Source organism: Stegostoma tigrinum, chromosome 8, assembly GCF_030684315.1.
Source record: "Stegostoma tigrinum isolate sSteTig4 chromosome 8, sSteTig4.hap1, whole genome shotgun sequence".
Taxonomy (NCBI): domain Eukaryota; kingdom Metazoa; phylum Chordata; class Chondrichthyes; order Orectolobiformes; family Stegostomatidae; genus Stegostoma; species Stegostoma tigrinum.
Window position 1 is genome coordinate 64,669,038 of NC_081361.1, and position 26,427 is coordinate 64,695,464.

Here is a 26,427-nt window from a genome sequence, read left to right on the forward strand (position 1 = left end):
ATCTTGAAAGAATTTCAGATTATGATGGTAAGTGTGCAAAGAGACAGTACTTAAAATGGACACTGTCTCTCTCTCAAATCCTTTAATTTAAAAAAAGTATTATTCTAAATTAAGATATAAAATTTAAAATACCTCTAGATGGCTTTAATAGGCTCTTAATGAGCTGAGTTGGCCACTTGCCACATGAATGCTTCGTAACCCCATTATACCACGGAGAAAGTGGCCTGGGATAGGAGGTAGCCAAGGATTTGACACACTTGCTGGAAATGCTAATTTTAATCACATAACTGCCTCTGCTCCCAGCGGGCTTGAAAAATAAGTTTGTCTATTTTAATGGGGTGTGACTGGTTGTCTTTTTTTGTCAATCACAATGTTCCTCTTTTTAAAAGCAGCCTTCAATAGAAATATTTTGAAAGCTGGCATTTCTTCACATTTGAGCAGCAACTGTTAAAAGCTGACTAAATGGCACCAACATATCCTAATAAATTAAGTACACTGCACAATCAAAATTCAGTCTATAGAATCAAAGTTTTGGGCAAAAACCATCAAATCCAGTTCTGGGCCTTTGTGAGATGGTGGTCAAGTAAAATCTTTAAATAGATAAATTAAAAGTCTGAAGACAGTACTGTAGATCATGAAATCTACATTGTTTTCAGCTGTTTTGTAGATTGATTTAATCAGAGCAGTAGACATTGTCCATAGCAGAGTGTTCAACAGAGTTCTGTATGGTAGACTGTTTACAAAGGTTAGATCACATGGGATCGTGGGGGACAGGCCAACTGCAAACAAAATTGGCTTGCAGGTAGGAGAAAAAGGGTGGTGGTAGAAGATTGATTTTTTGACTGGACCAGCAGTGCCACAAGAATCGGTGATAGGTCGACTTCTTTGTCATTTTTACAAATAATTTGAATGTGAATATAGGGGACATGGTTAGTAAGTTTGCAAATAGCACGAAAATAGGTGGTGTAGTGTACAGCAAAGATTATCTCAGAGTACAATGGGATCTCGATTAGATAGACCAATGGGCCAAGGAATGGCAGATGGACTATAATTTAGATAAATGCAAGGTGCCTCATTTTGGTAGGGCAAACCAGAGCAGGACTTATACACTTAATGGTAAGGTCCTGAGGAGTATTGCTGAACAAGGAGATCAAGGGTTGCAGGTACATAGTTCCTTGGAAGTGGAAGTATCAGTAGACAGGGTGATGAAGGCAGTGTTTGGCATGTTTTCCATTATTGCTCAGAACATTGAGTATAAAGGTTGCAATGTCATGTTGCAGTTATACAGGACATTGGTTAGGCCACTTTTAGAAAACTGTTTACAATTTCGTCACCCTTCTGTTGGAAGAATGTTGATAAACTTGAAAGGGTGCAGAAAAGATTTACAAGGATGTTGCCAGGACTGGAGGGTTAAGTTAGAGGCTGAATAGCTGGGGCTTTTTCACCCCGGAGCAGAGGCAAAAAGAGGTGACCTTATTGAGTTTATAAAACTATGAGGGGCATGGATAGGGAGAACATCCAAGGTCTTTTTTCTTGGGTGGACCATCCAAAACTAAAGGGCATAGGTTTTAGGTGAGAGGGGAAAGATTTGAAAAAGGACCTGAGCAGTAAGTTTTTCATGCAGAGCGTGATTGTGTATGGAATGAGCTGTAAGAAGAAGTGGTGGAGGCAGGTAGAATTACAGCATTTAAAAGTTATCTGGATGGGTATATGAATTGGAGGCTGTGGAGGGATGTGGGGCAAATGCTGACAAATGGGACTAAGCCAGATTGGGATATCTCATTGCCTGGATGAGTTGGACTGAAGAGTCTGTTTCTGTGCTGCAACCTTTACTGTAGACAGGAACAATTTTATTCACAGAGAAAAGCAGAAGAAATTACCAGTAAAACACTCCTGACATTAGAGACTGTTATTACATTAAAAAAAACTTTAATGGATATCTTAAAAGTTGAGGCAAATGCATTGATATACACCGTGACCTTGTCATTTGTTTATGAACATATGAATTAAAAGCAGGAGTTGGCCATTTAAACCCTTTAATCTGCCCAGGACTCAGTAAGATCACACAGATCAAGTTATAGCCTCAATGCCACCTACCCAGTAATCACAGATTCTTTTCATGGCCCTTTTTTTCGGCCAGGAACAATTTGAATTACCAAAAAGAGAAAATAATTAATTTATCAGTGAACATTTGAAGCAAACTGACCAGAGTCAGATATTTCTGCTTTAAAATTCAGCAATGTTTCAAAAATGTATTTTTTGATGAAATGTGGGTGTTATTGGCAAAGACAGTATCTGTTGCCCATCCCTAATTATCCTTCAACGGAACAGACAGCAGTTAAGAACCAGATTGCTGTGGAACTGGAGTCACATGTAGACCAGACAAGGTAAGGATGGCAGATTTCCTTCCCTGAAGGATATAGGAAAAATGATAGTTTCATAGGATTAAAAACAGAAACACAGCAGCTCTGACACCACCCATGTAGAGACAATTAGCATTTCACATCTAATATAATTTATTTTATTAATTGCATTTAAATTCCAATATCTGTTGGAGGTGGAATTTGAATCCTTGCTCCTTGGACATTAATCTGGGCTTCTGGAATACTCGTTCAGTGACACTATCACTGTATCATTTTCCTCCTCCTTTCCTCAGGGAGGCAATGCAAGACAGAGAGAGGGATTTAAGTTTGACAAAAAAAAGGAAACATGAAAGACCTATCAAATTCATCTTCAAGTCACAGTAAATCCAAAAAGATAGAGGATTTTTCTTACTTCATTATTATAAAGATTGCATCACAAGTACTCAAGAATTCATTGGATCCATTCCTTGAATGATAGGATGAAAGATGCTGAAGCTGAAACCAACCTGTGTTGTGGCTTGCAGTAGAGAAAAATTCAGACAAAGATCATATGTGAACACTGCCAAACTTGCAAATTCTCATTAACATTAGAAATATGCACGGAGGCCAGAATGGGAACATGCCACATACGTGCAGATAAGACACTAAGATAATAAATCCAATTTCAATGCCAAAAGTTGACACCAGTAGCAGTTCAAAATGGTTTTAAAAAAATCACTACAAATAAAACCTAAAAACTTTGAGCATACTTTTTAAGAATTACTTTCTAAAAGCTGCAGACAAAAGGTTAACTCAGGAACCAAAATAAAGATCCAGTGCAAGACTTTAATATATAGGATGGAGAGGCTTATAAAGTTTACTTGCATGGCTATGGTGGTGCCAAGTTCTGGGCAACATGTTTTCAGCCAAATTATCCAGAAGCAAAACATTGATAATTTACACTTAAAAATATATATTTCACACTAAAATGAACCAAGGCTTTTGACAGCAATATGTAGTTCAGTACCAAGTTTGATAGAGATTTTAGGACAGGTGACAAAAAGCACAACCAAAGAGGTATATTTTAAGGAATGTCACAAGGAATAAAAATATTTAAAGTCTTTCACTGTAGACCAGTCAAAACTCTGGAACTCCCTGCCTTATAGCACTGTCAAGAAGCTAAACCACAAGAATTGCAACAGTTTAGGAAAACCACCATCGCCTTCCCAGGAAAATTAGAAATGGAATTATAAGTTCTGGCTCTTGCCCAGAAAATTAATTTGAACATTCTTCCAATTCTGTAAACTATACAAAATAATATTGCTCTGTTAATACATTTTTGTCATACAAAAGTACTAAATATGTTGTGTTTACTTCTATTATACAAATAATTTAGAGATAATGATTGATTGATCTTACATTACCAGAACATAAATTACAAATATAGTTTGGCTGTTGGACCTGGCATTGTGACTATTGCTAGTTTTCCAACATTTTTGTGCAAAATCTCCAAAAATTATCACAAACATTTTTAAATAAAAGGCATATCAACACATCCTGAGATACTTGAAAATTTTAAAAACTTCCTAATTCCTGACATTGAAGGTGCTAAAATGTTGGGTGTCATCAACCTTCAGATTTCACTGAAGTTGCCATTTCGCATATGAGAACAATCACTAACAGGTTATTCAGATATGAAGGGTATCATATAATTAAGCTTAATGCCACTGGTCACCCAAAACTTGGGTGTGCACTTTCTGGTAGGACTCATTCAACAACAAACAGGGCAGTACTGGCTGATATCCTTCTTTCTAAAAATGTTATGTTAAAACTGCCACCTTGGACTTCAAGTTGGTCATTGCATTACATTTTTTTTGTCAAATAATCTAAATAAAGCTGTTTTCCGAATGCATTCTTTGAGGAAATTTATGCACTTGTTAGAATACTCATCAGGGAATTCTCTGAAGTGGTTAACATGCTGTGATGTTTTGAAATCCATAGATTGCACCTGAATATTCTGCATTTTTCTAATTTTGATCATTGACTCCACATCCTTATAATAAATAATTTTATCTGCTTTTGAATACAAGAAAAGTTGAGGCCACCTTGATGGGTCCACCTTCAATGCATCATAGAATGATAGGGAGACAAATTGTGTTACTGGGTAAAGTAGAACTTTAAGTACTACAATCAAAACAAATGCAGGAATTGCAATACACTTTATAATAACATTGGTTGAAGAACCCAAGACAGTCTTGAGTGCACGGATACTACCCTGGAGGTTTCGGTTTCCAGGTGCACTATCAAAAATCGTGCCAACTACTCTTAACTTAGTGAAATAAATTTCAGTTTTGTTACACTGGAGTTCAACTATGTGGCGGTACAGCATGCTTCCAGCATTACTGAAAACATGGAACAAGATTGGATGCCCTTCTATGCCAATGTCAAACAAAAGATTTAATAGTTTTCTCGCTGTGCAATGGAGATTTCTGCTGAAGATTCCAGTGAAAAATATCTGCTGCCATGGAGCAATATATCTGAGAACTATACAACCCTGCAACAAGAAAAGAAAATACCATTTTAATACAATATACAAACAACATACTTGATTTCACGATGATCATGTTCTTTAAGCGAGTAAGAGAACGGTGAATGCTGTGATAACTGAAATTTTCAAGTGGAAGTTAAGTTTGCAGAACATGGAGTGGAACTTGGGAGGTTTAATTTGCTAAGCAACCAGCTATCTTCTTGTGACCCTCCACTACTTGGTGACTAATTGTCTCATGGATAGGTAGCCAAACAAAATCATCATATTTATTATTGTGGGAATAGTTCTGTTTGTGCGTACCAATAATTAACAATACATTCTTGGAAGAGGTACTGGTTGGTTTAATTAACAAATCTTATTGGCCAATCTTTGGTGGATAATGGAGCTTAGGGACAGCCCTCCAATTTAATATGACAATAGACTGACACCCTGTACAGAAGACCATAGCAAGAAACAAGGTTTAAGTCTGGAATAGGTAACAGAGATGCAGAAGTTCAGTTATCTACAGTAAGATCTTGTTTTGAAGGAAAGGTAATGCTAAGATAAGCAAGACAACCAATACAGGGATAAGATGTGTGGCTTATTACACTTCAAAAGGAGATAACTACAATTCACTGGGAGGAATGGTTGCCTTCATTGACAGCCTGTAAATTTACTTACTGCCTTCAAAATAAAGTAGCTTAATTAAACTGCATCATGATATGCCTCATTAATCTTTCTGTAAGCAGACATTTTAGAGAAATCCTAGCAAAAGCCCACATGAAAGACATGCATCAAAAAAATTCCTCACCGAATGATCAATATATTATCTTTGAAATTTTATACCCATCATCCAAAGGTATGATACTCAAGAGAGCCCCCAAGGAAATTAGAATCATAGAATTATTTTCTGTTGAGAAAAAACATGTCTGTCCTGCCTCCCAAAAGAGATACCCACCTAGGCCCATTCTCCAGTCTTTTTATCCTGTCTATTCATTCACAGGATGAGGGCATCACTGGCTTAGCAGCAGTTATTGCCTATCCCTAATTGCCCAGAGGGTGGTTAAGAGTCAGTCATATTGCAGTGCATCTGGAGTCACATGTCGTCCAGACCAGGTAAGGACGGCAGTTTCCTTCCCTAAAGGACATTAGTGAACCAGATGGGTTTTTCCAACAATCGACAATGGATTCATGGTCATCATTAGACTCCTAATTCCAGATATTTATTCAGTTCAGATTCCACCATCTGCCATGGCAAGATTTGAACCCAGGTCCCCAGAACGTTATCTGGGTCTCTGGGTTAACCATTCAGTGATAATACCAATAGACTTTCTCCATAGCCCCCTTAATTGATCACTGTCAAAATATATATTCAGATTTCCTTTGAAACCTGCTAAGGAATCTGGCTTCACCATACTCTCAGGCAGCGCATTCCAAATTCTAACAACTTTCAAGACTTGCGGGGGGGGGGCACATTTTAAAAGGTGAGAGGAGACATACATGAGGGGCAAATTTCTTTTACACAGAAGTGGTTTACGAGTGGAACAAACTTCCTGAGGAACTGGTTGATGTGGGTACAATTACAATGTTTAAAAGACATTTAGCTATGTACATGAATAGGAAAGGTTGAGAGGGATATGGGCCAAGAGCAGATAGCTGGGTCTAGTTTAATTTGGGGTTGTGTTGGCACGGACTGGTTGGACTGAGGGTCTGTTTCCATGCTGCATGATTCTAGGATTCTCTGAGTAATGAGGTTTCTCTTCATTTTACCCCTTGATCTCTTGCTGACAATTTTGAAACTGTGACCATTAGTACTGACGTGCCAACAAGTAGAAACAGAATATTCTCATTTCCCTTGTCAAAATTGGTTATAACATCATCACCTACTCCAGGAATAATAAGGTCAATTTCTCTGATCTTTCCTTGCATATAAACTCCTTCAATCCTGGTATAATTCTAGTAAGTCTCTTTTACACTCCTTAACATCTTTCCTTAAATATGGAGTGCAGAACTGAACAAAATACGCCAAATGTGGTCTGTCCAATGATTTGTAGAGATGTAGCATCACTTCCTTCTTTTTATATTCTGTGCTTCTATTTATAAACCCAAGGATTCAAAAGCCTTCTTAATAAATGTTTCAACTTGTTTGGCCACTTTCAGAGAACTATCCATGCAAATCCAGAGGTCCCTCTACTCCTTTTCTCCCCACAATTCACCCTGTATTATCTCTCCATCTCTCTTCTACTAAAATACATTACCTCTCATTTCTCTGTATTGAAATTCATCTGCCAGATGTCTGCCCATTTGGCCAACTTGTCAATGTTTCTCTGAAGTTGTTCGACATCATCCTCATAATTCGTTATTCTCCCTAGTTTAGTATCATCTGCAAATTTAGAGATTTTGCCCTCAATAACTATCTCCAAATGTTATATATAAAAATCAGGAAAAGTAAGTTTCCAAACACCAATCTCTGGGGACACCACTTTCACTGCAGGTCTGAGAAGGGTACACATATCCATACCCTCTGTTTTCTATCTTTTAGTCACTTCTAATCCATGCTGCCAAGGTCGCAACAATCCCAAACATTTGTAATTTGCTAGACACCACCTGTCATGTGACACCATTTCAAAATGCTGTCTGAAAGTCCAATTACACGATATCCATGGCACTTCCCTCATCCATTGCCTCTGTTACCTCAACAAAGAATCCAATTAAATTTGTCAGACACAATCTGTCTTGATTATCGTATTTTATCTTATTGTCTAAATTATTTTTCTCCAAGCGTATTCTCATCTTATTCAGTATTATGGTCTCCATTAGTTTTCCCACTATTGATGTCAAGCTGACAAGTTTGTAGTTTCCTCGACTATCCTTTTACTTTCTTAAAACAACAGCGTCACAGTTGCAATCCTTCAGTCTCCAGGGACTAATTGTGTGTTCAGAGGAAAATTTTGGTCAATAGCTCCACAACTTGCTTCCCTTCCTCTCTTAACAATCCAGGCCTGATGACTTGTCTACCTGGAGCAGTGCCAGTCCTTTTACAACCTCTTCTTTATCTATCGCTACACTGCTCAGTTGATCAACACCTACATTTTCAACTAGGCAATTATCACCATCTAATTTGGTAAAAAGAGACATGACATTTATATCCAATCGCGCTTACAAAGGAGCCCCAGCTATTGTCCCTCTTGGTAACTATATAATTAGACATTGGACAAAAACAAACAAATTTAAAAGATAATGACCATCACTTGCGCTGAAGGACTATGCAAGGCAGACCAAATTTGAAAAGAGAAGTGCATTAATAAAAGCAATATGTGTGCACAAACTTCTTGTCATAACTCTCAACCACAAATTATAGTCAAATATTTCTTTTAACAATATAAAATAAAATTGATGATTAAGAATTTCTTCTGAAAACAAAATAAGTGTGGCACGGTGGCTCAACAGTTAGCACTGCTGCCTCACAGCACCAGGGTCTCAGGTTCAGTTCCAGCCTCAGGCACCTGTATGTGTGGAGTTGGCACAAACACCCCGTCAGCATGGGTTTCTCCAGGTGCTCTGGTTTCCTCCCACAGACCAAACGTGTTCATGTTAAATGGACTGGCAATACAAAATTGCCAAGTAGTGTTCAGGGATGTGCAGGCTAAGTGGATTAGCCATAGGAAATGCAGGGGTCTGGGTAAGATACTCTTCAGGAGGGTTGGTATGGATTTGATGGGCCAAATGGCCTGCTTCCATAGTGTAGGGATTCTATGAATAGCAGAAAATACCTGAAACAAACAAACAAACAAGCTTAATAATAAATTGTACTTTAAAGATAGATATTTCATTTGGGTTCCCCGGCAACTGTACAGAAGTGATTAAACTGACTGAAGCTATTCTGCATCGTTTTCAACAAACAACTTCATTCTCTCTAAACTGAGCTTCTGTACCTTAAGTAGATATTTGTTCTCTTAAAAATATTCACTTCTCCACTTTATTAGCAGAATAAAAAATGCATTATATGTATAACTCTTTGATCCTTTTTTAAGTTTTTGCAACATCCACACAAGTGAAATAATTTTTAGAACAAAATGCACGATGCAGAATAATACAAGACAGACTAGTGGCAACGAAAAAATTCAAGGCCTTTTTTTAAAGACGAGAACACATCAATAGACAAAAAACAAAAATCAAAACTTCTTGGAAAGACCAAACTAGGATATAAAAAAGCATTATCTTGCAGATTTCATTTGGCCAATGTCTTCATTGATCTGGGTTTTCCAAGGCTATTTGAAGTTCAGTATGACATTTTGAAAATTACTTGATGAAATGTGCAAATGCAGCTTTCAACAAATTAGTGATAGCAGGTATAATAGATCTGTGTGCAGGAATCATCAAAAATTTAGATATGTACTGCTTACACTCTTATTCAACTACCAGCAATTGAATACCTACTCAAAAGTATCAAGAATTCAACATACAACAGAGATCTTTCCCAGTACTGGAGGTTCACAGAGGACGACTACTTTATAAAGGACTATTTTCACTAAATGCACAAGGTTTGTTTCACTGAATTAGTGTTGACCTCGTGAAGTTTTACATCAGTGCTTTGAGAGCAGGTTAATTTACATTATATTCAGTGTAATACATCTTGATCCATCTGGAAAAAAGCACATGAAGTGAGGAGAAAGCTTTTCTATTTATAAGCAGATAATGTTGGTCAGGCCTCAATCTGAATTCCCTGTATATACATTTCACCACAAGACCTTTACATCTAATTCCCCTTTTCTTCCCCTTGGCCCCTTCTTGCCGATGTCCTTTTTTTTCCATAAATCACTTCCCTCACTTTAATTTCCTGTGAAATATCTGAGGAAGGGTCACTGGACCTGAAGTGTTAACTCTGACATTTTCCATTACAGATGCTACCAGACCTGCTGAGCTTTTCCAGCAACTTGCGTTTTTGTTCCTGATTTACAGCATCCACAGTTGATGGAATCAGAATTCCCAGAGAGTGGAAACAGGCCATTGGGACCAACAAGTCCACACCACCCCTCCGAACAGCTTCCCATCCAGACGCATTCTCCTACCCTTGCATTTCCATGCCTAACCCACTTAACTTAAACATCTTGGGGCAGCACAGTGGCTCAGTGGTTAGCACTACAGCCTCAGCGCCAGGGACCCGGGTTCGATTCCAGCCTCGGGCAACTGTCTGTGTGGAGTCTGCACATTCTCCCTGTGTCTGCGTGGGTTTCCTCCGTGTACTCTGGTTTCCTCCCACAGTCCAAAGATGTGCAGGCTAGGTGGATCGGCCATGCTAAATTGCCCGTAGTGTTCAGGGGTGTGTGGGCTATAGGGGGATGTTGCAAGAGACGGTGTGGACTTGTTGGGACGAAGAGCGTGTTTCCACACTGTAGGGAATCTAATCCCTGAACACTATGGCCATGCTGACTTGCCCAATCTAACTACTCCACACATCTTTGGACTGTGGAAAGAAATCAGAGCCAGAACAAACCGACAGACATGGGAGAACATGCAAACTCAACACAAATAGTCACCTGAGGGTGGAATTGAGGCCATGTCCCTAGGCTGCGAGGCAGCAGTGCTAACCACTGAGCCATTGTGCCGCCCAAGTTCTTTTGCTTTTATTTAGTATTTAACTCACTGCCACATCTCCTTTAGCTATGTCCACCTTGAAGAAGTTCTGCTGCTCCCTCCGACGGGATTTCAATTCCAATCTTTCTTCTTGTCCACCGACATTAATTTCAGTGTCACTCCTGGTGTTGGACCAAGCATTTGCTAAAACTTGTTTCCACAGCCGTATCACATTCCTCAGTGACTGCCTCCAGTTGAGACTCACCCCATGTGGATTCCAACTGAAGTTTCATCCCTCATGTTTTGAATTCTCCCACGGTCACAGATATCTCCGTGATGTTTAATGTTCCACAGACAGCTGCTCTCGTCACATCCTGAGATCCAAACTCAGTGCCATGCAATGTCACATGCACACTCTCGACCTTTTTCTTCCACAGCATGGCAACACGTTGGCTCAGGGCTGCATCACTTCAGTCTTACTCCATCCTCCGGCTCATTCGCCATGCTAACAAGAAACATTTTTCTTTTCCTTTCAGGCATCATGGACCACAAGGAGTTCTGAGCAAGGGTCACCGGACCTGAAACGTCAACTGATTTTTTTCTTCATAGAATCAGCTGGACCTGCTGAGCTTTTCCAGCAAATTCGGTTTTTGTTCCATATACACACCATCTTCTTCTTGAAAAAGTTGCCCTTTAGGGCCCTTTTATATCTTCCCCCCTCTTGCCTTAAACCTATGCCCTCTAGATTTGGACTCCCCCACCTAGAGAAAAGACCCTGCCCATTTAACTTATCCATGCCCCTGATGATTTTATAAATCTGTTAGCCTCAGGGTGACCTCCGACGCTGCAGGGAAATTAGCCTCAGCTTATTCAGCCTCTCCCTATAGCTCAAACCATCCAACAGTATCCTTGTAAACTTTTCTGAACCATTACTAGTTTCACAACATCCTTCCTATAGCAGGATGACCATAATTGCACACAATGCTACACAAGTGGCCAAAACAATGTCCTGTACAGCTGCAACACGACCTCCCAACTCCTATACTCAGTGCACTGACCAATAAAGGGAAGCGTGCCAAACACCACCTTCACTATCCTGTCCACGTGACTCTACTTCGGTTGAAAAGAAAAATTTTGCACAGCTATAGAACAGCACTAATGTGGGAGTAATTGGATAGTTGTTTCAAAAAGCTGGAACAGACATAATAGGCTGAATGTCCTTCTTCTGTGTTGTATTATTCCATAGTTCTATGGACTTTTTTTTTGGATGTGATGAAAATGTCAGATTTATAAACATGTTAATCTATTTGAAGAGTTCGGAATTTGAACTAGCGTCAAGAGGGTTTCGGTCTGTTATAAAGGAGTTTAGTGGTTAACTTGGCAATATTTTTTGTGCCATGGTTTGATTTTTAAACCTGTATGAGAGAGGGAAATCCTGGGGTGACAATGAGAATTTGATTGATAGGGAGAATTTTACAAGTGGACAAAGTAAATACTGGGGAACATTAGCAAACTTCCTTTTAAAAGGAAGACTCTTCTTGGTTAGGGGAAAAAGCCACAGTTTGGAAAGTTTTTGCTGGTGAGTTCACAATCTTAGAAAATTTAAGTTTAGCTGTTGACTTATCAAAGAAGAGCCCACCAAATATTCAAGATTGGGAATTGGAAAAAAGGTTAAAAAGTTAAATTTAATCTGTAGATGTGTTAGAGAAGCTCTCTCTGGCATTTAAGTATTGTAAAGTGGTGTTGTTGAGATAGATGGGATTGTATTTTGACAGGTTTGAAGTCTTTCAAATTGAGTTACATATAAAAATAGCTTGGTTTATTTTATTCAATCTTTTCATTTCCGTAATAAATTTCTGTTTCATTGTTAAAGATGAAATCTGCAGCGTTGTATGCTCGCCTTTCAGCAGAAGACCACCTAATTTAAAAAAAGCAAAACAAAATTTAATCCACCCATTCAAATTTCAAATTGGAGTCTGACTTGCCCAGTCATAATATCAGCTGGGATCATAACACTTACAATAACAGAATGTGCCCCTAAGTTGTTTCTAATAATTGTGAATCAAATGCAGAAACCAGTTACACAGACTTCTGTGGGACATGCCTATTGGACTAACAAAGGTAAATTCAATTGTTGTTATCTTTTCACTACTTGCTTGCACTTTCAAAATGTCAAAAGTGGAAAAGAGAGCAAAATGCTGCAAATTTTCTGATTTTCTTTCAAATTTCAAAATATTGGAAAACATCTACCTGTCAGGGTGGACGATGGAGAAACAAAGATTCAAAATCAATTCTTCCAGAACAATTACAATCAGGAACTATTAAAGGGAAATTTATTGCTTACAACATTCTTCTTCAATTTTGTATTTAGGCTACAGGTTCACTCAATAGTGCCAGAACAAAATGATCAACAACCTGAAAATGTTGCTGTTAATTTCAATTCTCCATTGATCCTACCTGACCTGCTAATGTTTTTGTGTGTTCTATTTGTTTGCCAACTTGAGTTTACCAGAAAGCAAAATCTGCCTCTCTTGCCTTTAGAGACTATTTTTGCAGCTTTTTAAATTTACAGACATGCACACGAATTGAAATGTGTGACTGTAAATAGCACTGCAATAATCACAATTAAATCAGTGATTTTTGGATGACTAAAGTTCTAAAATTAAAAAGAAGTCATTTTCTTTAATACCAACCTGATTTTTGTACATATAGCTGTATTTTGATAAGTGCTTGTCTTGACAGCCTCCCCAGCCCAACAGAATTACCACAGGGTCTTCCTTAAAGCCTAAATTATACAAAATGTTACATTATACAATATAGCAGTGCACCTGACATCAATGCTTGCACAAAGTTACAAGTATAATTTCTATGCCGATTCCCATGAGAAGACAGATTTTGTTAAAAGTACGTACATTGCAAACAATTACAATCAACAAAGTATCAAAGGACAATACATTGTTTATATTTTCCTCTTATTTCTATTATTCAAATATCACGTCACTTAAGTGGAAAGCAGAATAAATGTAAGAGTCTGAATTAATATGAGGAGGTGGAATTTATACAAGAATTGAATTGAGAGTCAAGACCGTAGTGGTTGAAAACAATTTGACTATGAAGACAACATAGCTCAACCAAATTCTCTTTTCACTAATGGTCCATTTAAAGAAAGCTGGTGGGAACTGGAGGAACAAGTCAAGAACTGATGTGTTACATAAAGATACAATACTTACAAAATTTGCAGGTTGGTCCATCCAAAATATTTCACAAGAATTTAAATTAATTAAATAAGTTAAATTAAGTGGAGTCAAATTAAAGATTTGACATATTGCCAAATATTCAAAGGTAACTGAACACAAATAATGAGAAACAGAAATGCAAAATATTGCAGAGCTAGAAATCAGAATTACAAAACAAAAGGACTGAAACTCAGTAGATCAGTGGGAGAAATGGTTCAGAATTTTGACCCAGCACTGGTGGAATAGCTGTCACCACATAACGTTATTATTTCTCTGAAACTGGTACAACTGCAGAGGCAACACAAATTGGCTATAATGCAACTGATGAATGGGGAATGCTATTTCTAAAATGTGAACTTGCGTTGGCTATAACTCGAAGAAAGCTTCAGCTTAGATCAATTTTTCAATTTGGATCAGACAAGTTTATCCTGGAAGGGAATGTCATCAAGAACCTACATTTCTATGAATGAAGCACATGCGCCAGACTTTAAAGCGGCAAAGGATCATTTGACTCTGGCTGGGTGCCAATGCCAGTGGAAACTTAAAGCTTAACCCTGTGGTGGTGTCCCACTCTGCCAAACCGTGAGCCCCGAAAGGTTACCTTAAGTCTACTCTAGGTGTCTACTTTAAGTCAAAGAGGTTAGATGACAGGGCAATTTTTTTTCTGGCCTTATAGTTGATGTTTTGGAAGGTGACTTTAGAAAGTATTGCAGAAAAAAAAAATTGGATTTCAAGCTTCTCCTCATCCTCAATAATGTGCCAAGCCATCCTCCCATCATTGGTGAGCTTTCTGAAAGCAAAGTGCTATTTCTACCCAACCTCTCTTCTTCAACCCATAGACCAGGGTGCAATAGCTGTTTTTAGACCTTATTATTTAAGGTGCACATTTAAGCAGCTGTTTGCAACCACTGAGTGGGATAATGGCAGTGTTCTTCAATTTTGGAAGAGGTTTAACATGAAGAATGTAACTGACATTAATCATAGACGCCTGGGGTGATGTCAGTAAGGACTGCTTGCATGCAGTTTGGCAGAAGCTTCTCCCAGATTTTTTAAGGTTTTAAAAGGCTTTAATCTGTCCGAGGAGTTCCCAAGAATCAAACAACATTGCGTTGGTCTTGCAAAGCACGTTGGATTTGAAGAGAGAGAGAAGATTTGGAGAGCTGATTGAGTCCCACTGTGAAGACCTCTCGAAAGCTGATCTACAACTTGTCGCTTGGGGGAAGTGGAAGCTGGAGATGAAGAGGAAGTAGTCCAGGATGCAGCACCATGAGCGCTTTCCACTTCCTATCTTCTATCTTGAGGGAAAATGAGAGGCAGTTGCAGCTCTTAGAGCACAACAATTACAATGCAGAACGCTGCAGAGTTGCAGTTCGTGGAATAAGATCTTATTTGGCACCCTATCAACATCATCTTCAAAGAAGAAAAAGGGCAAAGCACCAAATACCAGCTGTCTATTTTTAAGCCAATCCCCTAGAAACAGTCAAAACACAATGAATCGTAGCCACCCACTTCTGGATTAACTATTTTTTGTCCTAACCCTGCAACCACAACTGCACCTGAAGGTGATGATGACGACAATGACAATGAAGACAACCCTCAGCACCTCTTAACAGACTAACCTCAAAACCTCCTTACCCATCAAGTCATCTTGGCATTTTATCAAGACAGTGTTAAATTTAACTTTTATTTCATTATTAGTTATGAATTAAAAATTATTCAATCTGTACTATCCTTTCTGTTTTGCTTTTGAGTGGGTTTGAGTGAATTTGGCTGATATTTTTTGGTGGTCTGCCCCTAACCCCACTTTTCCCATAGGCCCCGTTATTTCTTTGTGCAGGAATACAACAATCACATGATAGCAGAACCTCTTTTGTGGAAATCCAGAAGTTGTTGTGACCGATTCTAAACCTTTTCAAAAGGATGCAAAGTTCAACAGACTACAAACAGGTAGAGTTGACAAATAATGAGAATGTTTCCTTTCAAGCCACTGAACTCACTGCAAAAACCCTTGAAAAGACTATTGGTGAACGAGGTATAATCAGATTTCAAACAACAGATTAAGGTAACTATTACAGCTCAAAACTTCACTGGTCATGAAATACTTATTTTCTATTTGTGGAATTTCAAATTTCAAAAATTCTACACGCTATTGATATATTTGGGGTTTTGGGATGGTTCAGTTTCCACTTTAATCCCATACGTATATTCCTATCACTTACTTCACTCTTTCAAAGATTTAATTAATCACAATGGATAATCAGTGAATTTTATGTTCCAGTCTGCAGTCTATGAGAATTCTTCAAAGTATAAGCAGTTTAACCTGTTTGATGACATCACTGTGCCCAGATTCCTGCGGAGTGGCAACAGATCAAACTAATGTAAAATCATAACCATGGAAAACAACAAATCATTGTGATTAGTTTTCTGTAAGGCCAGTGGCAAGCATTACTGGTCATCAGCAGGAATCTTCCTTGCCCATGTTTAAACTGATGCCAGAGAGACTTCATGGGTTGCAGAATCTACGTGGAGGACTCAGAGGGCAACTCCCTCCCAACAGTACTGCCACTTCTGTTTGGTATGTCCTGCCAGTGGGACTGGACGTATCAAGGGATGGTGGTGGTGGTGGTGTCTGAGATATTGTCTATAAAGTATAATTCCATGAGTATGAACAGCTCAGGCTACTGCTTGACTTGTTGGAGAGATAGCTCTCCCAGTTTTGGTACTAACATCCAGAAGTTAGTAAGGAGGACTTTGCAAGACGTTTCCAGTGCCTCAGTTGATGCTAGGTGGTCTGTCTGGTTTCAATTCTTTGTTGGACACTGCAGGAAGTGATACAACTCTGTAGCTTGCTAGTCATTTTAGAGGGCAGAGGGTGCTGCCATGGGTCTGGAGTCACATGTGAGCTCCCTCCCTGAAGAATATCAGTGATCCAGATCAGCAGTGGTTTCATGGTCATTATTTGATTCTTAATTCCAGACAATTATTGAATTCAAATTCCACCATTTGTCATGGCGGGATTCAAACCCGGGTTCCCAGAACATTAGCTAAGTTTCTGGATCAAAAGTCTTGATGAGAGTACCACTAGGCTAACACCTCCCCAGGCAGGAGACATCAAATGACATAAGGGATGATGGTGCCAGATAAAAGAAAATAAACAAAATTGATTATTGATTAACTTATAATGACCAAAGCAGAAACAATCAATTTGTTTTCAACCAACAATTAATAAGTGGAAGCCTTGATTGGAAACTGTTGGATTCAATGTTGAATAAAAAAAGGCAGTAAAATGTCTAATTTAAAAAAAAATGAGGTGCTGTTCCTCAGGCTGACATTGAGCTTTACTGGATAGGGGGCTGTGGATGAAACAGATGATTTTGGATTATAACTACAGTTGCCTTATGTCACATGCACTCTTCCAATGACTGCATTGTTCTTTTCTTTTCTTCTCCCTCCTTTCTCTGTTTGAAACCTGTTACATTTGACTTTTATCAACTACAGTGCAAATGCTTCAAAATGAAATGTCAACTTAGATCTCTCTCCAAAAAGATGATACATGTATATTTCCAGCATTTTTCTATCATATCAATTTCAGAAACCTTGAATGACACCTCCATTATCCCTGAGACACCGAAGTAGTTGATTGGTCTGTCAGCTTTGCCCAGTTGTTAGCACCCTCACTTCTGAATCAGAATTAGTTCAAGCTCTAATTTAGGATTTTACTATTCTAAACTGACAAAATAATACTGAAAAAAGGCTGCATTGTTAGTTGAGTTTTTGAGACGAACCATTCATGATCAGCCACAGTTTCTGCTCCCAACTGCCTTTTTGTACATGATAACATCCACACATTTACATAAGTAAAAACAAAATCAAAAAGAACTGGAAAAGTGTCTACTTCAAATGAATGAATGAAATCTGAAATTTTCTTGACACTATAAAGCTGTAAAGAATTACAAATTCTTTGTTTCTTCCAATTAAGGGAAGTTTGACAGGGGCAGTAAAAAAAATTCATTGAAAAAGAAAGAAAGAATGAATAAGTTCTTGGCACTTGTTGGAGGGGAGGGAGAAGGAACATAGATGGAGGGTTTTACAAAGACAATTGTTAGTGCAAAAAGAAGCTGGAGTCCTTTTTGCTTTCCAGAATGATCCTAAAGCAATCAGTGACTTTGGCACAGGAGATTAAAAATCAGTTAATGCTTAATGTGGGATGATGAAAACAGTTGAACATTAGATATACTTGTGGGAAAGTGGTACCTCTGAGCCAGAAGGTCCAGGTTGAAGTCATAACTGCCTGAAGGGATGTCTGAGCATGTTCCAATAGATGAATTAAAATAAATACTCTCAAATATGTGGTCATTTTTTTTTCTCCATTTGACTGCAATAATTGATGTGACAAGACACAGCCCTGCATTGTAAAAGATCAATAAAGTAACACCAATATAAAGCCCTCCTATTTGGATGTATTTCTTTGAAAGCTATAAATGCACTTTACAAAATATGTTTGAAAATGAATTCAGCGGTGAACAAGGAAGTTACACATTACAATTTCTGTAACTGATTTTAAGTTGTATATTAGAGGATAACCTCAATGTCATAGCTAATTTTTTTTTGTTTTCTTGTTCATTCAGGGGTTGAGGGCATTGCTGGCTAAGCTAGCACTTATTGCCCATCTCTGATTGCCCAGAGGGCAGTTATGAGTCAACCACATTACTGTGGGTCTGGAGTCACACGTAGTCCAGACCAGGTAAGAATGCAGTTTGCTTCCCGAAAGGACATTAGTAAACCAGATGGGTTTTTCAATAATGGGTTCACAGTCATCGTTAGCCTCTTAATTCCAGATATTTATTTAATTCAAATTCCACCATCTGCTGTGGCAGGATTCAAACCCAGGTCACCAGAACATTACCTGGGTCTCTGGATTAACAGTCCAGCAATAATACAACTAGGCCATTGCCTTCCCTTCACTTAGTAAAAATAAATATTACCAAACAAACCAAAGTCTGGATTGCACATGCATTAAAAAAAAGGCATCAACCTCCCAAGTTCAGTCTAGTCTGTGGAATCTATTCAATTTACAGATTTAAGGATAGTTTAAATAAATAATATCTTGCTATTAAGACTGTCACTTGCCTGAGTGACCCTGAGAAACTGTTATATCTTTGGAGATAGTCACACAAGGAGTGTACCCAGGCTTCTACAGAAAACTCCCAGGTGCAGCAGGTAATCAGGTGAGGCAATGGAACATTGGTCATTATTTCAAGGGAGTTGAAATACAAGAAGAGGGAAGTCTTACCGCAACTGTACAAGGTGCTGGTGAGACCATATCTGGAGTACTGAAAGCAGTTTTGGTCTCCTTATTTAAGGAGAGATTATTTCACTAGAGACTGTTCAGAGTACTTCACTAGGATAATCCAAGGTAAAGAGGGTAATAAAATGTGAGGCTGGATGAACACAGCAGGCCAAGCAGCATCTCAGGAGCACAAAAGCTGATGTTTCGGGCCTAGACCCTTCATCAGAGAGGGGGATGGGGTGAGGGTTCTGGTATAAATAGGGAGAGGGGGAGGCGGACCGAAGATGGAGAGAAAAGAAGATAGGTGGAGAGAGTATAGGTGGGGAGGTAGGGAGGGGATAGGTCAGTCCAGGGAAGACAGACAGGTCAAGGAGGTGGGATGAGGTTAGTAGGTAGATCGGGGTGCGGCTTGGGGTGGGAGGAAGGGATCGGTGAGAGGAAGAACAGGTTAGGGAGGCGGAGACAGGTTGGGCTGGTTTTGGGATGCAGTGGGTGGAGGGGAAGAGCTGGGCTGGTGTGGTATACTGCATCCACTGTACCCGGTGTGGCTTCCTCTACATTGGGGAAACCAAGCGGAGGCTTGGGGACCGCTTTGCAGAACACCTCCACTCAGTTCGCAACAAACAACTGCACCTCCCAGTCGCAAACCATTTCCACTCCCCCTCCCATTCTTTAGATGACATATCCATCATGGGCCTCCTGCAGTGCCACAATGATGCCACCCGAAGGTTGCAGGAACAGCAACTCATATTCCGCCTGGGAACCCTGCAGCCTAATGGTATCAATGTGGAGTTCACCAGTTTCAAAATCTCCCCTTCCCCCACCGCATCCCTAAACCAGCCCAGTTCATCCCCTCCCCCCACTGCACTGCACCACACCACAGGAGGCCCAGCTCTTCCCCTCCACCCACTGCATCCCAAAAGCAGTCCAACCTGTCTCTGCCTCCCTAACCGGTTCTTCCTCTCACCCATCCCTTCCTCCCACCCCAAGCCGCACCCGCATCTACCTACTAACCTCATCCCACCTCCTTGACCTGTCCATCTTCTCTGGACTGACCTATCCCCTCCCTACCTCCCCACCTATCTTCTTTTCTCTCCATCTTCGGTCCACCTCCCCCTCTCTCCCTATTTATTCCAGGACCCTCACCGATGAAGGGTCTAGGCCCGAAATGTCAGCTTTTATGCTCCTGAGATGCTGCTTGGCCTGCTGTGTTCATCCAGCCTCACATTTTATTATCTTGGATTCTCCAGCATCTGCAGTTCCCATTATCTCTGATACTAAGATAAAGAGGGATTGTCTTATGAACAAAGATTAAACAGGTTGGGGCTCTACTCATTGGAGTTTAGAAGAATGACAGGTGATGTCAAAGAAACATATAAGATTCTTAAGGGGCTTGACAGGGTAAATACTGTGAGGATGTACTGTGAGGATACTGCCAATGATGGGAGAGGCAAGGACCAGGGGGCATTATCTCAGAATAAAAATTTAACACTGAGATGAGGAAGCATTTCTTCTCCCAAAAGCTCCTTACCACAGAGAACTGTAGGGGACAGAGTAGTTAAGGCTGACAGAGATTAATTTTTCATCAGAAGGGCCATCGAGAGTTACAGGGAAATGGCAGGACAGTAGACTTGAGAAATGTCAGATCAACCACGATCCTAGTGAACGGCGGAGCAGGATCGAGGGGCTGAATGTTTCCATTTCTCATGATCATATCAGTACAAAAATAGCCGTAACATAACTATCACCAAATCAGAACGACGAGCAAACTTCACCGAAATCATTGGGATCCGGAAACACAACAGTATATTCCAGGTCCTTGTCTCCCATCTTCTAAAGCGTCCCCGTTCCGTTAAAATCGAAGATTACCCTTCGCAAGAAACAACCAATATCAATACGCTTTCTTGTGGAGTCGATCACTTCCTTAGTAACACGTCAAACCGGAAGTTCAATTGAACCCCGCCCCTTTCACCGGTGCTTGGCTTCTATTGGCCAATTGGCGTCCACCTCTTAAAAGCTTATCCAATAGCTGGCTAACGCAAACGCCAATCACTGGCATTCTGTTTACTTTATTTGACGGTAGGTTTGTTCTATGTGAAATTGCTTTGCTGCTTTTATTGTGGTCATATCACCAGTTCAGTAAAAAAAAGTTCCTGGTACTAACATAATTGAGTCGACTGAACATGTCGAAAAAATATAGAAATAGTTGTACCAGAACTGAGGACTTTTGGCCCATCATGTTGACTCTAGCCCAGAAAGAACTATCCACCCTTATTCCATCTTCCTGCTAAGATAACAAGGTGTGGAGCTGGATGAACACAGCAAGCCAAGCAGCATCTCAGGAGCACAAAAGCTGACGTTTCGGGCCTAGATCCTTCATCAGACAAGGGGGATGGGGAGAGGGTTCTGGAATAAATAGGGAGAGACAGGGTGGCGGACCAAAGATGTATAGAGGAGAAGATAGGGGGAAAGGAGAGTATAGGTGGGGAGGTAGGGAGGGGTTAGGTCAGTCCGGGGAGGATGGACAGGCCAAGAGGGTGGGATGAGGTTAGTAGGTAGGAAATGGAGGTGCAGCTTGAGGTGGGAGGAGGGATGGGTGACAGGAAGATCAGGTTAGGGAGACAGGGACGAGCTGGGCTGGTTTTGGGATGTAGTTGGGGGGAGGGGAGATTTTGAAACTTGTGAAATCCACATTGATACCATTGGGCTGCAGGGTTCCCAAGAGGAATATAAGTTGCTGTTCCTGCAACCTTGGGGTGGCATCATTATGGCACTGCAGGAGGCCCAAGATGGATATGTTGTCTAAGGAATTGGAGGGGGAGTTGAAATGTTTCACGACTGGGAGGTGCAGTTGTTTATTGCGAACCGAGCGTGGATGTTCTGCAAAGCAGTCCCCAAGCCTCTGCTTGGTTTCCCCGATGTAGAGGAAGCCACAATGGGTACAGCAGATGCAGTATACCACATTAGCAGATGTGCAGGTGAACATCTGCTTAATGTGGAAAGTCATCTTGGGGCTTGGGATGTGGGTGAAGAAGGAGGTGTGGGGGCAAGTGTAGCACCTCCTGCGGTTGCAGGGGTAAGTGCTGGGTGTGGTGGGGTTGGAGGGGAGTGTGGAGTGGACAGGGGAGTCCTGGAGAGAGTGGTCTCTCCGGAAGGCAAACAGGGTGGGGATGGAAAAATGTCTTTAGTGGTGGGGTCGGATTGTAGATGACGGAAGTGTCGGAGGATGATGCATTGTATGTGGAGGTTGGTGGGGTGGCATCTGAGGACTAGGGGGATTCTCTTGGCGGTTATTACGGGGGCAAGGTGTGAGGGACGAGTTGCGGGAATGCGGGAGACTCTGTTGAGGGCATTGCTTCTCCTTTATATTCCTCTCAAAAAAGTCATGTGTCTGCACTAAATTTTACTTGCTTCTCATCATCCAAACATCAAGCTAGTCCATTTCCTTTTGAAGTTTATCACAGTGGCAGTTTGAGTTTAATTTAGATAAATGTGAGGTGTTGCATTTTGGTAAAACAAATCAGGCGCTTGGGAGTTGGTACAGGCTCATAATTCCTTCAAAACGGAGTTGCAGGTAGACAGGATCACAAAGAACATTTGCCTTTAATCCATGCATTGAGTATAGGAGTTGGGATGTCATGTTGTTGCTGTACAGGACATTGGTTAGGAATGTTGTGTTCAATTCTGGCCTCCCTGCTCTAGGAAAGACATTAAGTTTGAAAAGGTGCTGAAAAGATTCTCAAGATATTGCCAAGGATAGAGGGTTTGAGCCATAAGGAAAGGCTGGATAGGCTAGACTATTTTCCCTGGAACATTGGAGACTGCGGGGTGACCTTATAGAGATTTACAAAGTCGTGAGGGGTATGGATAGAGTGAACAGTCAAGGTCTTTTTTCTGGGGGAGGGGAGTCCAAACCAAGAGGATATACATTTAAGGTGAAAGGGGAAAGATATAAAAGGTACCTAAGGGGCAGTTTTTTTCATGGAGAGGGTCGTGCATGAATGGAATAAATTGCCAGACGAAATGATGGAGGGCTTGAGCAATAACAACAATTTAAGAGGCATCTAGATGGGTACATGAATAGGAAGGGTTTAAAGGGATATTAGCCAAATGCTGGCAAATGGGATAATTTGGACCAAAGGGCCTGTTTACATCCTGGACAGCTCTGACTCTATGACTCTCTCCCTCACAGTTCACAAAATTTTCTGGTGAATATTTTCGACCGCCTTTGAAACTATGCCTGTGCATCAAAGTTTTTTTTATATATCAGAAAAACAGAGACCATAAGATTGATTCCTGGATAGCCTCTCCCTCCGTATCTTTCTCCAATCCAAATTTTAAAAAAAACTTCACCTCTTTGTTCTCTGTCCTGCTACTTAACCAATTTCATGTTCATTTTATCACCATCCCTTTTAATCCACGTACTCTAACTTTGCTATCCAACCTAAAACTATTTCTCAGCTCTTTGTCTGTAGCCGTATTTATGACCATACCTCAACTCTATATTTAACTATTTCTTAAATGTGATGAGGGTCTTTTGCCTTTACCAGTATTTAAACAATTTCATCCTCCTTTCTCTGGTGAAGTACATTCCCCTCAACTCCTTTCTTGTTCTACTAGTTACTTTAATTCTTTGTCCACTGGTTGTTGATATCGGCAACAGTAAATAGGCCAGATTTATCTAACCCTGATATAATTCTTTTATTCCTCAATATAATTTACTCTACCAACTGCATGGCCAGTTTTTACATGATCTACAAACTTCTTGATTGTGTCCCTGCATTTATAACTAGCTCATTGATCTATATCACAAAATTGCAAGGGACCTAGTATTGAACCTTGTGAAACACTAATTTGAAATAATTTTCCAGACATAGAAGTACCTATTGATCATTAATTAGCCTTTGTTTCATGCTACTCCAAAAAATTTGTGTCCCTGTTGTCAGCTTCCGATGCATCCTGTGAACTTTTACTTGCCATTCAGTCTGCCATGTTGGATATTGTCTAAAGCTTTTTTGGCTAAAATCCAAGTCCACCATCCCCGTCAACCCTCTTTTTTTTTAAAAGTTCCTCAAAATATTCAGTTTAATTGGTCAGACATGATCTTACCTTATAGTGGTTGCCCTTGATTACTGTGCATCTTTGTGAATTATGATTGATACCGTCCTTTAGTACTTTTCGAAAAAAGTATTTAGTACTTTATAATTCCAATATTCTGACCACCTCATAGTTAGGATATTTGTGATTACTCAGTCTGTTTCAATGCCCCATGCTTAGTGAATGTTGCCCCTCTAGTTACATATAACTGTCTCTCTCTTTTATTGCAGGGGAAGTGAATTCTGTACTAAAACTGTCTTCATTTACAGGATCTGCATTCCTCTATTCCCTTCGTATTCATGCATTTGTCCAGGTGCTTCCTAAATGCTGCTATTGCGCCTGCTTCTACCACCTCCTCTGACAACACATTCCAGGCACCCACCACACTTTGTGTGGAAAAGCTTGCCTTGCATATCTCTTTTAAACAAACCCTCCCACCCACCTCCTGCACCTTGAACCTGTTTCCCTAATTAATTGACCCCTCCACCCTGGGAAAAAGCCTCCTATTTTCCACTCTATCCATGCCAATCACTATCTTATAAATAACCTTCTGCATTCCAGTGAAAATAAACCCAGTCTCCGCAAACTTTCTTCGTAGCCAAAATCCCCAAAACCTTTTCTGTACCCTCTCCAAAGCATCCACATCTTTCTGGTAGTGTGGTGACCAGAACTTTCTTTTTTCTTCATTCATTCTTAAGATGAATGCATCGCTGGCCAGGCAGCATTTGTTGCCCATCCCCAATCTCAGTTAAGAGTCGACCACATGGTGGGTCTGGAGTCACACGTAGGCCAGACCAGGGAAGAATAGCAATTTTAACAACAGCCAGGCTGTAGCTGGGCTTCTGGCCTTGGCTGCAATAAACTTGCTGGAAATGCAGACAGGCAATGGAAAGTCAGGTGAAGATGTTCGAGACTGCAGAACATCGTACAGGTCATGGAAGAGCCCATGCGAATTAAGCTTCAGTGTGTGCACATATAGCTTCTTCCATTGAGAAGTTAGTGGCAGATCTGGGGAGCCAGTTCAATTCAGTGCAAAAACCTACACTTTGTTGCAGTAGCCATTGGCTTGTTGCTGCAGTGGCTTTGCGTGGAGCATGCACAGGTGTCTTGGATTTCCCTTTAGTAGACAGGCTAGCGATGCCTCAGCCCAGCAGAAAGCATCCATTTAAGTCATTGCATGTAACTGGGTATTAATCTTAGATGTCTGAATTTAGTCAGTTGCTGATGTTGAGGTCACACCAATGTGTAGGCATAAATGAAAAATTAAGACATTGTGAATCTATAGTGATGGCATGGGTGATGAGACACTGTAAGCTTATGCCAAGGTATAATTGCTCTGTAGCACAGAACCTAAGCATTATCACAAGTTGAAGCTTTTTGACTTGCACTATTTGGGACTGCATACAAGAAACAAAACTTAGGGAGTGATCTTCAATTTCTCTCAACTGGTAATCTTAGTTAAAAAAAACTCAGACCACACAGGTAGATTCTGATTGATCAGAGTTTTGCTGTCAGGAATATAGCAGTTATTGGCCGTCTCTGTGATCCATTTCAGAATGAAAACGTTTCAAGGTAACAGCAGTCATCTCTTTTCATTCTATGTGATAAAGGTTCCTTCCTCCAAGCCTTCTAGGGTTAAAGGCTGTAGGTGATGAGGTAGCTCTGGGTTGGAGGCTAGCACATTCTGAAGAGCCAATGCTATGTAGGGGATCTAGCAATGATCAGATAGTTTCTTCATTCTTGAGCAAAATGATTGATGGTGAAGTTACAAATGAAAACCCCATAGGTCTGCCCATGGCTTTGGCCTTATAGAGAGGATCCATTACATCTTCCCTGTTTCTTATATTCCTCTCTATCATCATGATCATTGTCTGAGAAGCGTTGCTCCTCAATACTTGCACAGCAGTTCCTTTCCTAGTCTGCTATCTCTGCAAATATGACAATCACGGACATCCTAGCCAGAGCAGTCAAGAAGCACTATTTGAAGAAGCACTTTTTCAGAAAATCAATGGCCAGCCGAATGATTGCTATTCGTCGACTAGGGGTATGACACACTGGGGCCATGAGCCTCGTCCTGAAGAGATAATCCTTGTCACCCAATCTTACATTTGGATGGGGGCCTCGGGTAGTTCTGGTGGCTGAAAATGACGTAAGCTGCATGAATCATGAGAAGGTCTTGCGAAGTGGACACACACCCATATTGTTATTACAAGGTGTAAAGCTGGATGAACACAGCAGGCCAAGCAGCATCAGAGGAGCAGGAAAGCTGATGTTTGGGCCTAGACCCTCCTTCAGAAAGGGTCTTTTTCTGAAGAAGGGTCTAGGCCTAAAATGTCAGCTTTCCCGCTCCTCTGATGC

At 40.3% G+C, this 26,427-nt stretch overlaps 2 protein-coding genes across 6 annotated transcripts in view; one reads left to right on the forward strand and one right to left on the reverse strand.

Moving 5' to 3' along the window:
- Window positions 1–1,953: 1,953 nt before the first annotated feature.
- Window positions 1,954–20,884, reverse strand: tmem53 (transmembrane protein 53). 3 transcript variants are annotated; one of them, XM_048539840.2, is made up of 3 exons: window positions 20,748–20,884; window positions 13,140–13,231; window positions 1,954–4,896 (listed from the first exon to the last, which is right to left on the reverse strand). In XM_048539840.2, the coding sequence occupies exons 1-3, from the start codon at window positions 20,800–20,802 to the stop codon at window positions 4,198–4,200; spliced, it is 846 nt and encodes a 281-aa protein (XP_048395797.2). In that variant the 5' UTR covers window positions 20,803–20,884; the 3' UTR covers window positions 1,954–4,197. The 3 variants fall into 3 exon arrangements, with proteins under 3 accessions (XP_048395797.2, XP_048395798.1, XP_059503927.1); XM_048539841.2 differs by lacking the exon at window positions 20,748–20,884 and adding an exon at window positions 20,504–20,718; XM_059647944.1 differs by lacking the exon at window positions 13,140–13,231 and having other exon boundaries at window positions 20,748–20,867.
- A 70-nt stretch (window positions 20,885–20,954) lies between these two features.
- Window positions 20,955–26,427, forward strand: part of armh1 (armadillo like helical domain containing 1) — a 71,604-nt gene continuing 66,131 nt past the window's right edge. For 2 of the 3 annotated variants that reach the window (XM_059648250.1, XM_059648253.1), the window contains exon 1: window positions 20,955–21,051. The gene's annotated coding sequence lies outside the window, so the exon portion shown is untranslated. The remainder of the gene's footprint in view (window positions 21,052–26,427) is intronic. The other variant, XM_059648252.1, reaches the window with a different exon arrangement.

Bases quoted from the DNA above. Each gene is read 5' to 3' on its own strand.
- tmem53 (XM_048539840.2), bottom strand. From the start codon at position 20,802: ATGGGAGACAAGGACCTGGAATATACTGTTGTGTTTCCGGATCCCAAT. The intron at 13,232-20,747 runs GTGAAGTTTGCT...TGTATAATTTAG, and splicing joins TCCGGATCCCAATGATTTCG to GCTTTAAGGAAGACCCTGTG. The intron at 4,897-13,139 runs GTTGGTATTAAA...TTCTTGTTGCAG, and splicing joins GCTATATGTACAAAAATCAG to GGTTGTATAGTTCTCAGATA.